The sequence below is a fragment of the Acanthaster planci genome, linkage group LG13 (assembly GCF_054643075.1).
Source record: "Acanthaster planci isolate LZ-2023a linkage group LG13, COTS_SCS, whole genome shotgun sequence".
Lineage (NCBI taxonomy): Eukaryota > Metazoa > Echinodermata > Asteroidea > Valvatida > Acanthasteridae > Acanthaster > Acanthaster planci.
The window spans coordinates 12,538,717-12,550,883 of record NC_141789.1 but is presented as its reverse complement, the minus strand read 5'-3'; the positions used below and the strand labels follow the sequence as shown (position 1 = coordinate 12,550,883).

The following is a 12,167-nucleotide window of genomic DNA, read 5'->3' as shown; positions in this document are numbered from 1 at the left end:
AAAAGTGATTCTGAGAAAAACTCATTTCCCGGATTCTTTAATTTAATGTTTATGAATTGTGCATCCAAAGTTTGGCTTGTACATATAAACATGTTCACAAAGTGATAGCAAGGTTTTGTTTGGAACACATTTTTCCTGCTGTTTTACAAAGCATACATGTTGTTCAAAAATTTTCACTCCATGGCCATATACACTTCACATTTTGATATGCAGACTGACAGGCCCGTTGAAATATTCATGAGTTTTACGAATGAAATTTATCTATTTTTTTGTTTTGGTTTAATGGTTGATGGTTTATTAAGTAATCATCATTCGCAGCCATGTCTGTAACACTTGTAGATGTGCACAGTGACACCAGCAGTATCAACGTAACACGATCGAAGGCTTTTGAAAAGTCGGTAGTGACCAGAATAGATGAATGCCGAGGTTTATCAATTCCCCTAAATAAGTCATCTAGCAGTTTCGCCAAATAGTGAGTGGTAGATAATCCTTAAAGTGAGCCGAAATGATGAATGTCGATAGAGTTTTGTTATATCTTCCAACACCCAGTTAACAACAAAGCCTTTCAGCATTTTTGAAAACACACAGGTCAGAGCAAATTAGTCGCACGTTTACCAACTTTGGAGGATCGATCGGTCTTAGGGAGAGGTGTTACATATGCAGACTTCCAGATATCGGGTAGGATGCCATCCCTTAGGGAGTAATTAAAAATATCACTGAGGGGAAACACAACTCAAAGGCAAATACGAGATGGAATAAAGTCAGGGCCGCCACCTTTTGAAATGTTAATACTCTTCAGCTTCTTGAAGACGTTTTGCGGCGACACTGACATTGGTGGCGATTCAGCTGGCAAGTAGGCAGGGCATGGCTTACGTTGAGTTGTGGCATATCCTGGGCCACACTGATGAAGCGTTGGTTAATGTCACTGGCAATGTCCACTGCTGACGAACCAGGCAGGTCGAAACTTCTTGTTACCACAACCAGTCAGCTTCTTGATGAGCTGGTGCCATTGCCAAGGGTGAAGCCTTATCAGGCAGCATTAATCAAAATATATCGTCGTAATCATTACTGATATCTTAACTTCCTCTGATGAGCCTCTTTGTACGCTCCTGATTACAGTGTGTAAGTGCACGCACGCAGTGTGCACCTGTGTTATAGTACTCAACTCGTACTCACAAGAAAGAAATTGAATGTGCTCATACTTTCGATGAAGTACTCGTGGTCATGGAAATGTTCTCCACTTCAACACTGGAGAAGTACTCCGCTTCAACTAGGTCATGGAAATGTTTTCTACTACAATACGACACTGGAAAAGTACTCCACTTCAACTAGGTCATGGAAATGTTCTCCACTACAATACAACACTGGAAAAGTACTCCACTTCAACTAGGTCATGGAAATGTTCTCCACTACAACACTGGAAAAGTACTCCACTTCAACTAGGTCATGGAAATGTTTTCCACTACAACACTGGAAAATTACTCCGCTCCAGCTAGGTCATGGAAATGTTCTCGACTACAACACTGGAAAAGTACTCCACTTCAACTAGGTCATGGAAATGTTCTCCACTATAAAACAACACTGGAAAAGTACTCCACTCCAACTAGGTCATGAAAATGTTCTCCACTACAACATTGGGAAAGTACTCCACTTCAACTAGGTCATGGAAATGTTCTCCACTACGACACTGGAAAAGTACTCCACTCCAACTAGGTCATGGAAATGTTCTCCACTACGACACTGGAAAAGTACTTTACTTCAATTACTACCACAGCTGGACGACAACAATTAACTAGTAAACCAACAGAAAAGAGCAGACTGATTTCAGGAGCGTGCTGTAGATTGCTTTATCCCGAGGCCTTAAAGCTCAAAGTCAAAGTCCAAGCCGGTCCCTTTCATTCTCAAGGCGTAAATCTTGTCAAAGAGGGCGCTCTCCGCCACCGTAAAGGTGTTCTTCCAATCTCCAACTTGTCCTGTTTTGAAAATGAAAGACAGTCGAACTTGTCAACGGTGCTGGGACATCTTTCTAGATGAAATGGTTTTATAAGGGCTTTCTACCCATCTCACTTTTTTCAACTTCGATATCATCAATACAGTTGCCCAACTACGAATTAAGTAACTTTCGTTAGTTTGGTTTTGCTGTCACTGGCCAAAGCAGTCCAACTAATCGTAAAAGATACTCGCTTAATAAAAAACTATCCATTAAATGAACTCATTCTACTTGGAACTCATACTCTGAGGGTAAATTGAGAGTATTCGGTTAAGTGGAAAATAGACCAACCTCAATATTTGACACCTTGCTTAAATTTCTTTCCTTGCTGTATTTTACCTTTCCTTATGAATTTTCTTCCCTTATAACTAGCTAGCAATTTCCCTTCCTTCCCACCCTCGTCCTCCAGTTGTTGGTAGGTCCTCTGCATTGCGTTAAAGGTCACGCGCTCCGTAATGCAATCGATGACGTCATCAGGTAGATCCTTCCCGACATGCTTGGCGAGTTTGCAAATGGACCCCCTAAGGTCCTGGGGAATAATGATCCAAATTCTAATGACCATTCCCAGTATTAGTGTGGCAAAAATAAGGTATGCAAGGTGCATTCATGCTCCCAGGTGTAGACGTCAAGGGAATAACTACACTTTTTTGACCCAAAACACTGCATCAATACTTGACTTACAGGGAGTGATGGTCGTGACAATATTAACCTCAATATGGATATCCTTCGAGTTCTTCCTTCTTAAAGGTGGTGTACACCATTGGTTTTTTGTTGTAATTTCACAAGATTGGCTGATTACGGTGTGTAGTATTCACTGCAACTTACATTCCACTCACTTGTTTTTATGATTGAGTCAAGTGCTTTGTGAAAAATTGAGAAAAACAGCGCGGCATTTTCAACGCTTAAATTGAAGGTCTTGCAGTTTATCTTGCGTAAAATCTATAGATTATAGGGCGTTCGTAGTACAAGCGTACATCGTCCACGGGGTCAGGGTGGGAAACAAGCATGTCAGGTTCTCATTCCCTTAAAGAAAGGAGCAGTTTTCAACGGCTAGGAGTAATCAGTGAATTTACCTTGGAGTAATGCGCCTCCTCGACAATGTTGCACTGCGGATTCATGGAAAAAGTTCATCCAGGAACACAGCAGTCAACTCGTGTCCGTGACATCGAAACGAGGGGGCCTATATGACAATGCATGTGCGCGCGATCGTGTTCATAATGTCAGTTCGCACGTCGATGAAAGTCTAAAACACCATTCATAGTTCAGTCATTAATAATTACAAGAAAAAAAAATTATGTCTTAAAATAAGGGAGGATTAACAACGTGTGGAAATCGTACTTTTTGTTGACGAAAATCATCGTGCTCGGAAACAGCCACCATATTGAATCATACTATTATTATCTAGGGGTGGTTTTGAATTCGCAAAGTTTTCCGTTTAAAAAACCTTTCCTTCAATAAACTTCAACTTCACACGGATCCAATTTATTTTCTACTTTACGCCTAACACTCAGGTTTCTATAATTTCAGTTCACAGTGTTTTCGGTGAAAGAATTGTCAGTATATTTTTAGCTGCTTTTAGGTTTACCCGTCCATTAATGAAGACTCCCACGACATCTGCAAACACTACGTAATAGGAATGTGCTGTGCGAAGTGAATTTAACTCTATTACGACGGTCGGCCGACCGTCGTAATAAAAGAGAACAAAATTTTTGGTTTTCTCAAAAATACAGAATTCAGAATATTTCACAGGCTGATTGAGACTATTGTGTACTTTCTTTCAATTAAGATATTCCAGGATTATACGGTAGTCCGATTGTCGGGATGTTACCAATGGTGTACACCACCTTTAAGACCAGCACTGGTGTACACCACCTTTAAGACCAGCACTGGTGGATTGGTTCTAATCGAGCAAAGTGTCTCTCACGCACCTTGTGGAAATCTTCGTACTTCACAAACAGAAAATTTCTATCGTCTCGCCGTTTCCAGTAGCTGAGCACGTGGTCGAACCAACTTCCAAATGTCGCTGGAAATGATGCAGGGGAAAATGAAGGAATAGCAATAGCATAGCAATAGTTAAGAAATGCAAAGGTGTAGTTAAAACATTTTGAGAAAAGAGTACACAATACTTTCCGAATGTTTCAGTTTTAAACAACTTCTCCAACTTCCTTTTTCCAAGGACACTTCTCTTTGTTCCCTTGTTTCCTCGTTCATTATGCATCATGAGCTGAAAATAAGCTTCTTCTATTGGTTTCATGTTCCACTGTCATCCATTTTCACAAGTCCTTGAACAATTTATGAAGATTTTTCTTAAACTCACTGACGTTTGCAGTTGAGACTGGTTCCCCCCAGATTCCAATGGATGGTTCGGGAACCAGTGCGTAGCTTCACTTATTGGGAGCTATAGTAGACCTACAACAATAGAGCAGTCAACGAGCTTTTGACGTTTTTTACGACGTATTTCCAAGAAGGTAACTGCATGGCAGTAGTTTGAAACTTGACGGTATACTTCCTGGTGCCACAAAAAAAATTGTTCAATTAAGTCCTGGAACTTAATTTGCTGAGAAAATGGTAAAGAAGATATTACTATAAAAGCTTGGAAAGGAACAGAAAACGTGTAAGGCAAAGGAGGAAGATAGCACTTAAGATGCAGAACCTGACCTGTGGAACTAGACTGCTTTAGAACCAGAACAGAAACGGCACTCTCACTGGAACTTACTTTTGCCGGGGCAAAAAGCCCAGAGCAGCTCACTGAAATTCCAGAACGGCACCATCTTGGACAAAGACACGAGGGTGTCCTTTGGGTTTCGGGCAACATACACAACCTTTGAAAAAAAAAAGACAGAAAAGACTGTGCATAATAGGTGGATTCAAATACAGGTTTCAAGCCACATTTATCACCGAATGAAATGACCAGCGACAGAAACTTCACCTTAGGTTGCTTTGTCAAGACTTGAGGCGGCAGAAACTGTTCCAAGCAGTGGCTAATCATGAGTCTCGGCGACTTCATGGCAGCGTATATCTTGTATCCGGGGGTCGTACTTTCGATATTCTTGGGTTCCTCTGCCCGTGTGAATTCCAAACCGGTAGTAATGAAAGTACGATCGAAATCTCCCCTCCCGTCCTGGAGAATATACTGCAGTATTTCACTCACCCAGTGAGTGCCTACAATGGACCAATCGAGGATTTTGTTTGACTACATGGTCATCCGGAATCATGAAGCATAATGTATGTAGTTTTTCTCTTAGCACGGAGGAATAAGAACTGTTCTTATGCCTCCATGTTGTTAGCAATAGTTAAGAAATGCAAAGGTGTATTTGAAACATTTTGAGAAAAGAGTACACAATACTTTCCGAATCATTCAGTTTTAAACAACTTCTCCAACTTCCTTTTTCCAAGGACACTTCTCTTTGTTCCCTTGTTTCCTCGTTCATTATGCATCATGAGCTGAAAATAAGCTTCATCTATTGGTTTCATGTTCCACTGTCATCCATTTTTTCACAAGTCCTTGAACAATTTATGAAGATTTTTCTTAAACTAACTGACGTTTGCGGTTGAGACTGGTTCCCTCCCCAGATTTGATCGAGTAGCCAGTGTGCGCAGTGCCATGAAGATCAGACGGCGCTTACCTGATCGTGGATAGGTGACGACGAACACGTCATCGTCGCGTACCTCAAAAGTCTGCAAGGCCTCCAGATTCGACTTCACTGCTTGAAACGGCAACTTCACCCCGTCCACGACATGATTGCCCATCATTTTTTCGCGGGCCACCAACTCCTCTTCCAGCTGTTGGTGGGTTTTGCCGTTGATCAAGTCCGGCATCATCGCCTGGATTTGCTCGCCAAAACTCATGACAGCAGCTTGTGATCTGGGAGCTGTTGGATCAAAAGTGTGTGGTGCAGCTAATACCGTATGATGGCCTCCAGTGATAAAACCAAAATCGTACCAGCGCATTCACGGTTCACGCCTCACCTGTTGCCCCCCGCGGTACAGGTGTGCAAAACACAATGCTATCTAGTTCACAGTTCAGTTTACAATGCCAGTTTGTGCGCTGCTTGATAAGCGTAGAACGAGTGCACGTGCACATACTGACGTGAACGTCATACCCACAGGTCAAACCAGTGTGAACTCTGAACTTGTACTATTCCTGTTCTTACATGGAAACTAAAATGTACTAAGTCTTGCCATCGTGTTACGACTCAATTTTGAGTTTCCAGCTCAGAATCGTGATTCTGTTTGCCCGATGCACTTTCTGGGTGTTCACTGCTTTGAGCACGGAGGAAGGACACAAACTTCCTCCATGCTTTGAGAAAAATCAGGACAATGTTCGCATTCGATGGATGCACTAAAACCTGAAATTATAGCAGATTTCAATAAGTGGACTGCATTAGTTGGGGGAACGTACACACAGCTCATGCATAATCGACGAACGATAGCATCCCAGGCTCAAACTTTCACAGCATGATTGTGGTCAAGCCAAGTGGTGTGTCTGCGTAAAATTCTAAACGTGGACTGCAATGAAAAGGAACCAATTGCAGTAGGAACTGGAGTGAAATTTCGCATGATATGCCTAATTGGAGTGATGAAATTCACTCAAATTCACCTTGCCCCTTGTTTACGTCGAAAACGGAGGGTGAATTTAATCACTCGAATTTTCACCCTTTGGAATTAAGAGTGCATTAGTTCAAAATTTGGTGTGGGAAGGAACGTGAAGCAGGGGCATAATCATAAGTGTAAAACGAATACCGTCAATATATAAACCAACCATACAGGGGGTGAATGACGTTTTAAAACTGGAAGCTTGCCCCGTTCTCCATTTATCATACAATGTAGTAAATCAAGATTGACCCACAAGAATGACCTGGATTACTGAGTCGAAGAAATTACGCATTCATGACGACATCTTAACAACTCACACGAACAAGTTAAAGGTCCACGATGCAAATTTCACTCCAAAACTTTTTTGTGCAGCTTTCTACTTCTCCTACAGGACTGACGTAATTGGATTTTATGATTTGAATACATGAAGCACGTAGATCTATTCAAAATTTAATGCTTAAAGTTTATTAACACCCTCTTTGTAGCAGTAAAAGCGAGAAATTTCAAATCCTGCAGTGTCCATATTCATGAGCATATGAATATGAATTCCATGCGTCACTTCCACACAAGGCAGATCTGTTCCCCCAAGTCTTTTGTGTCGGTGATTTAGCAGTAACATTTCCAGTATTAGATGATAAAGTGACAATAAATGACAGATAAACAGGGATTGGGGGGTTTCTCACATAAGGTGAAGTAAAAAGTATATAAGGGTATCTATGGTAATTTATTCATGAGCTTTATTTCCTTTGATTTATACGACGAGGATTTGAAGTGACTGTTGAAGGTCTTTCAGTTGCCCAAAGAGGGCGCAACTGACAGTGCTTATCTATATTGCAGTATCCCTGCGACTTTCTTGTAGAAACAGATCTAAAGTCAGTGCAACGAAATGGATGATTTTTAATTCTTTCCTTATTCTGCCAAAACTGTTTAGCAATTGCACACTTTTTCTAACTCTCGCTAATCGTCCCATGTGAACATACTTAATTAGTGTTCAGCGACTAGCAAGACATGAATGTTTAAGAATCGTACATCCACAGCGTACATCGTACAAGTTTATCTTGTGAACACATTTACCAAGTGATAGCAAAGTTTCTGTCTGATATTCAGTTTTAATGAAGAGCGTATCTTCTCTTGCAAAGCAAACATTCCTTTTCGTACAACAATTTTTACTCCATCACCCTAAGTTTCATATATTGATATGCTGACTGATTTCACTGTGTATAAATTTTACGAATTTGCTTCATTAAAAGTACCCATATAATGTTTTTTTTTCGAATCTCTTCCTGCCTTCCAAATAGTACGCTCATGTAGTCAGAGCGCGTCAAGTAGTACTCGTATTATTCGTACTCACAAGAAAAAAAGCGTACACGTACTCGGACTTATGGTAAATTACTCGTAATCTACTCTGGGCAGAACATTTTCTGAAATGAAACCCATTTTGCTTATATAAACTGCAAATACATGCCGGTTGACAGCAACTAGTCAACAACAGAAAATATCAGACTGATTTCCTGACGTCTCAAAGCTCAAAGTCAAAGTCCAAGCCGGTCCCTTCCATTCCCAGGGCGTAGATCTTGTCGAAGAGGGCGCTATCTGCCACCGTAAAGTTGTTCTTCCAATCGCCGACTTGTCCTGTTTTGAAAATGAGAGTCGAACTGATCAAAGGTGCTGTGACAGCTTGCTAGATGAAATTGTTCATTAACAGCTCTCTACAATCTCATTTTTTCAACTTCTATACTGTCCATACAGCAGCCTAACTGCGATTTAAGTAAACGGTTCACATGGTTGGTTTTGCTTTCGCGGGCCAAAGCAGCCCAACTAATCGTTAAGGAGACTCGCTTAATAAAACCGTCCATTAAGTGAAAAAAGACTTTGAACTTATACTCCGAGGGTAACTTGAGATATTCAGGTAAAGCAGGAAATAGACCAACCTCAATTTCGGACACCTTGCCAAATTTCTTTCCTTGCTGTATTTTACCTTTCCTTATGATTGGACGTCCCTTATAACGCACCATCAGTTCCCCTTCCTTCCCACCCTCTTCCTCCAGCTGTTGGTAGGTCCTCTGCATTGCGTCAAAGGTCACACGCTCCATGATGGCATCGATGACGTCATGAGGTAGATCCTTCCCGACGTGCTTTGCGAGTTTGTAAATTGACCCCCTGAGGTCCTGACAAATGATTCCCAGTAATAGTGTGTAAATAGCAGGGATTGCAAGCAGCGTTAACGCTATGAGACGCAGAGTGAGAGGGGAGGACTATACACTTTTTTCACCCAAAACATTTGTAATAGGATGAATTTTGTGCCCCCCATTTTTTTGAAATTCTAACTCCCCCAGAGTTAGGTCATGCAGTTTCTTAGAAATGTGTGGGTTGCTTGGCAGCGCGTGTGGGCAGGTTGGTAGCAGAACTTGCAACCAACCACAAGAGTCCTTGAGGAGGAGCAGATAAATTCAGTGGCCAGTGACCCTTCACTCCACTTGGCTACTGGACTCCACAGAGACTGTTCTGTTGTCTCTGTGATCTCTCCTTGCATTGAACCTGCCATAATTACATATTCGTCCCTGTCCTGCTCTAGGCAAAGACACCACCAGTACTGAGGCACTAAGGTAACCTCAGTGAGCCTATCGAGCTGTATGTACTGCTGGACAGGGAGTGACTTGAAGCGGAGTCGCATGCATAGTGTTCCCCACACCTGATTTACCCAAGCCAGGGAAGGAGAGACTGTGCAGTCGAGTCCAACACACCATCTGCAAATAGCCAACGATCCTCAGAGTTCATTCAAGCCCCCTTGAACTGCAAGTCCTTCAACTGCAGGCTCCCCAGCTTAGTGCCAAGTGAAGCAAGGACAAGTCATCCCCAACTTCAACGCAACTTCAAGCTACGCCCTTCATTTATTTTATTGTTAATTAATAATTATCTTGTGCGAACAGAATCCCTGGGTTTTTAAATATATGTATCCTTTAGATTTAGGATATCTGTATTTTCGTACAGCGTGTGAAAACCTTTCGCTAACTTAGCCGGAAACGCACTAATCTCCACTGGTTGGCTGACAATAAAATGGCGTAAACTAGTAAACAAATAAATAATGTAAGCAGGTGTCATAATTTTCATATTATGCCCGCTACACATTGCTGCATCAAAGAAAATACTTGACTTACAAGAAGCGATGGTCGTGACAATATTAACCTCAATATGGATATCTTTCAAGTTCGTCCTTCTTAAGACCAATATCGGTGGATCGGGTCTAATCGAGCAAAGTGTCTTTCACGCACCTTGTGGAGATCTTCGTACTTCACAAACAGAAAATTATCATCGTCCCGCCGGTTCCAGTAGCTGAGCACGTGGTCGAACCAACCTCCGAATGGTACTGCAAATGACGAAAGGGAAACGCAAGGTAACACTTGTATACAGTGATCGCATGACATTATTGCAGAGTTATTGCAGTGGCTGAGGACACAACACACCTGCTATCAGAAGTCCTGGTACTTAGTTTGCCGTGCAAATGCTGACAAATAAACATTTATTGTGATTAAAACGTGGAAAAGGAGAAAAAGTGTACGGCTTAGGAAGAAGACGCCAACTAGGATTCCGGACCGAACTGCAGAACCATAACTACACCACGAACTGAGCCTTGCTTTGTTCCAACATGGAAGTGACTTTCTATCTGGAACTTACTTTTGCCTAGGCAGAATGCCCAGAGTAGTTCACTAAAATTCCCAAATGACGCCAGCTTGTACCAAGACACAAGAACGTCCTTTGGGTTTCGGGCTACGTACACCACCTGCGAAAAAAAGCAGGAAGAAAAAGACATTGCAGGAATGCATTCATGTATCTGAGTCAAACATGAATGTCTTAGACTGGAATGTCCTGTACATCACCTTAGGATGCTTCGTCAAGACTTGAGGCGGCAGAAACCGTTCCAGGCAATGGCTAACCATGAGTCTCGGCGACTTCATGGCAGAGTAAATCTTGTATCCGGGGGTCGCACTTTCGATATCCTTGGGGTCATCTGTCCGTGTGAGCTCCAAACCGGTAGAAATGAAAGTACGATCGAAATCTCCCCTCCCGTCCTGGAGAATATACTTGAGTATTTCACTCACCCAGTGAGTTCCTTTTATGGAACAAAACAAGATGTACACCGGAATGAATGAAGCATATTAAATGCGTGTAAAAAAACATTACGGAAAGCTTTCCCAATGTTTTGAAGAGTTTTTCCAAGTTTGTCTTTCCAATGACATTTCTCTTTGTTCCCTGTTTCCTCGTTCGTTTTGCATCGAGGGCTAAACAACTTGAAAGCTTTCATCAACAGAACGGCCAACGAGCTGTCCATATTCTTTTACTTGGAGGTCGATGCCAAAAGCCACCAGTAATTGAAAACGTGCACCAAAGGTGACATCCTTGCGACAAAACCGTCATATCTATCTCGAAATAGAAACAAAAGAAGTAAATAGGTGTACAGTACAAAGGATGCATATTCAGTACATAACGTTAGGAGATCAATGCTAGGTACGTGTTTAATTGTTGTAAATAACCTCCGTCTAATTTTTTTCTGTCACTGCAAAAACGGTGGTCTTTCGATTCAATTAAACCATTCAAATGAACTTAGTAATGAACCACCGCATTTCAACGTTAAAAACACCTCTTATACTTACATGTACATGTACAGTATATGAACAATTCACACGGTGTTATGGCACAGCGTACGGAGTGATGAGTAGCCAAAAGTTTTGCGCTGCGCTATGAAGATCCGACAGCCCTTACCTGATCGCGGATAGGTGACGACGAACACGTCATCGTCGCGAACCTCAAAAGTCCGCAGGGCCTCGAGATTCGACTTTAACACATGAAACGGAAACTTGACCCCGTCCACGACATGAATGCCCGCCATTTTGTGGATTGCCACCAACTCCTCTTCGAGCTGTTTGTGGGTTTTGCCGTTGATCAATTCAGGCATCATCGACTGGATTTGCTCAGTAAAACTCATGACGGCGGCTTTTTCTCCGCTGTTTGATCAAACGTGTGCGATGGCTGCTGCTGCACGACGGCTTGCAGTCACACAAACGAAATCGTACCGCCACAATGATGGTTCGCGCTCCACCCGTTGGCTCTGGGTATGCAAAGCACGATGTTAACAATGCTTAATTCCAACATGAACCTTTCTGGTGACAACATAGTTATGATGCTCTTTGTGCGCTGCTTGCGAATCACAATCACAGAATGAGTGCATGTGACGTAGACATCAGACAGACAGGCAACACCAAGGTGACCTGAACTTATATTATTCCTATACTCGAATGCAAAATCCAGGGATGGGTGTATATGTATAGTATTCAAAAGGCGACCAGTTTTTAAAAGCCATAGGCTGCTTTGTTAGGGGAAAACGTACCGTCACCATAAACAACCATTCGCAGGGCGAATGGCGTGCTTTAGCCGAAAGCGTGGCCACACTCCATTTATCATAGTGAATCAACATGGACCCCAAGAATGACTGGGAACTTATGCAAGAAGAAATTATGCATTCATGACGACATCTTAACAACTCACAAGAACAAGTTCAATGGTCTATGGTGCAACTTTCACT

The 12,167-nt window shown here is 42.1% G+C and overlaps 2 protein-coding genes across 2 annotated transcripts; both read right to left on the bottom strand.

Moving 5' to 3' along the window:
* Window positions 1–8: 8 nt before the first annotated feature.
* Window positions 9–5,985, bottom strand: LOC110983374 (sulfotransferase 1C2-like). Its single transcript, XM_087144662.1, has 6 exons — window positions 5,617–5,985; window positions 4,920–5,152; window positions 4,707–4,812; window positions 3,919–4,013; window positions 2,330–2,519; window positions 9–1,973 (listed from the first exon to the last, which is right to left on the bottom strand). The coding sequence occupies exons 1-6, from the start codon at window positions 5,939–5,941 to the stop codon at window positions 1,861–1,863; spliced, it is 1,062 nt and encodes a 353-aa protein (XP_087000788.1). The 5' UTR covers window positions 5,942–5,985; the 3' UTR covers window positions 9–1,860.
* Window positions 5,986–7,024: 1,039 nt separating this feature from the next.
* LOC147797008 (sulfotransferase 1C2-like) lies at window positions 7,025–11,876 on the bottom strand. Its single transcript, XM_087144664.1, has 6 exons — window positions 11,348–11,876; window positions 10,465–10,697; window positions 10,262–10,367; window positions 9,859–9,953; window positions 8,565–8,754; window positions 7,025–8,218 (listed from the first exon to the last, which is right to left on the bottom strand). The coding sequence occupies exons 1-6, from the start codon at window positions 11,568–11,570 to the stop codon at window positions 8,106–8,108; spliced, it is 960 nt and encodes a 319-aa protein (XP_087000790.1). The 5' UTR covers window positions 11,571–11,876; the 3' UTR covers window positions 7,025–8,105.
* Between the last annotated feature and the right edge of the window lie 291 nt (window positions 11,877–12,167).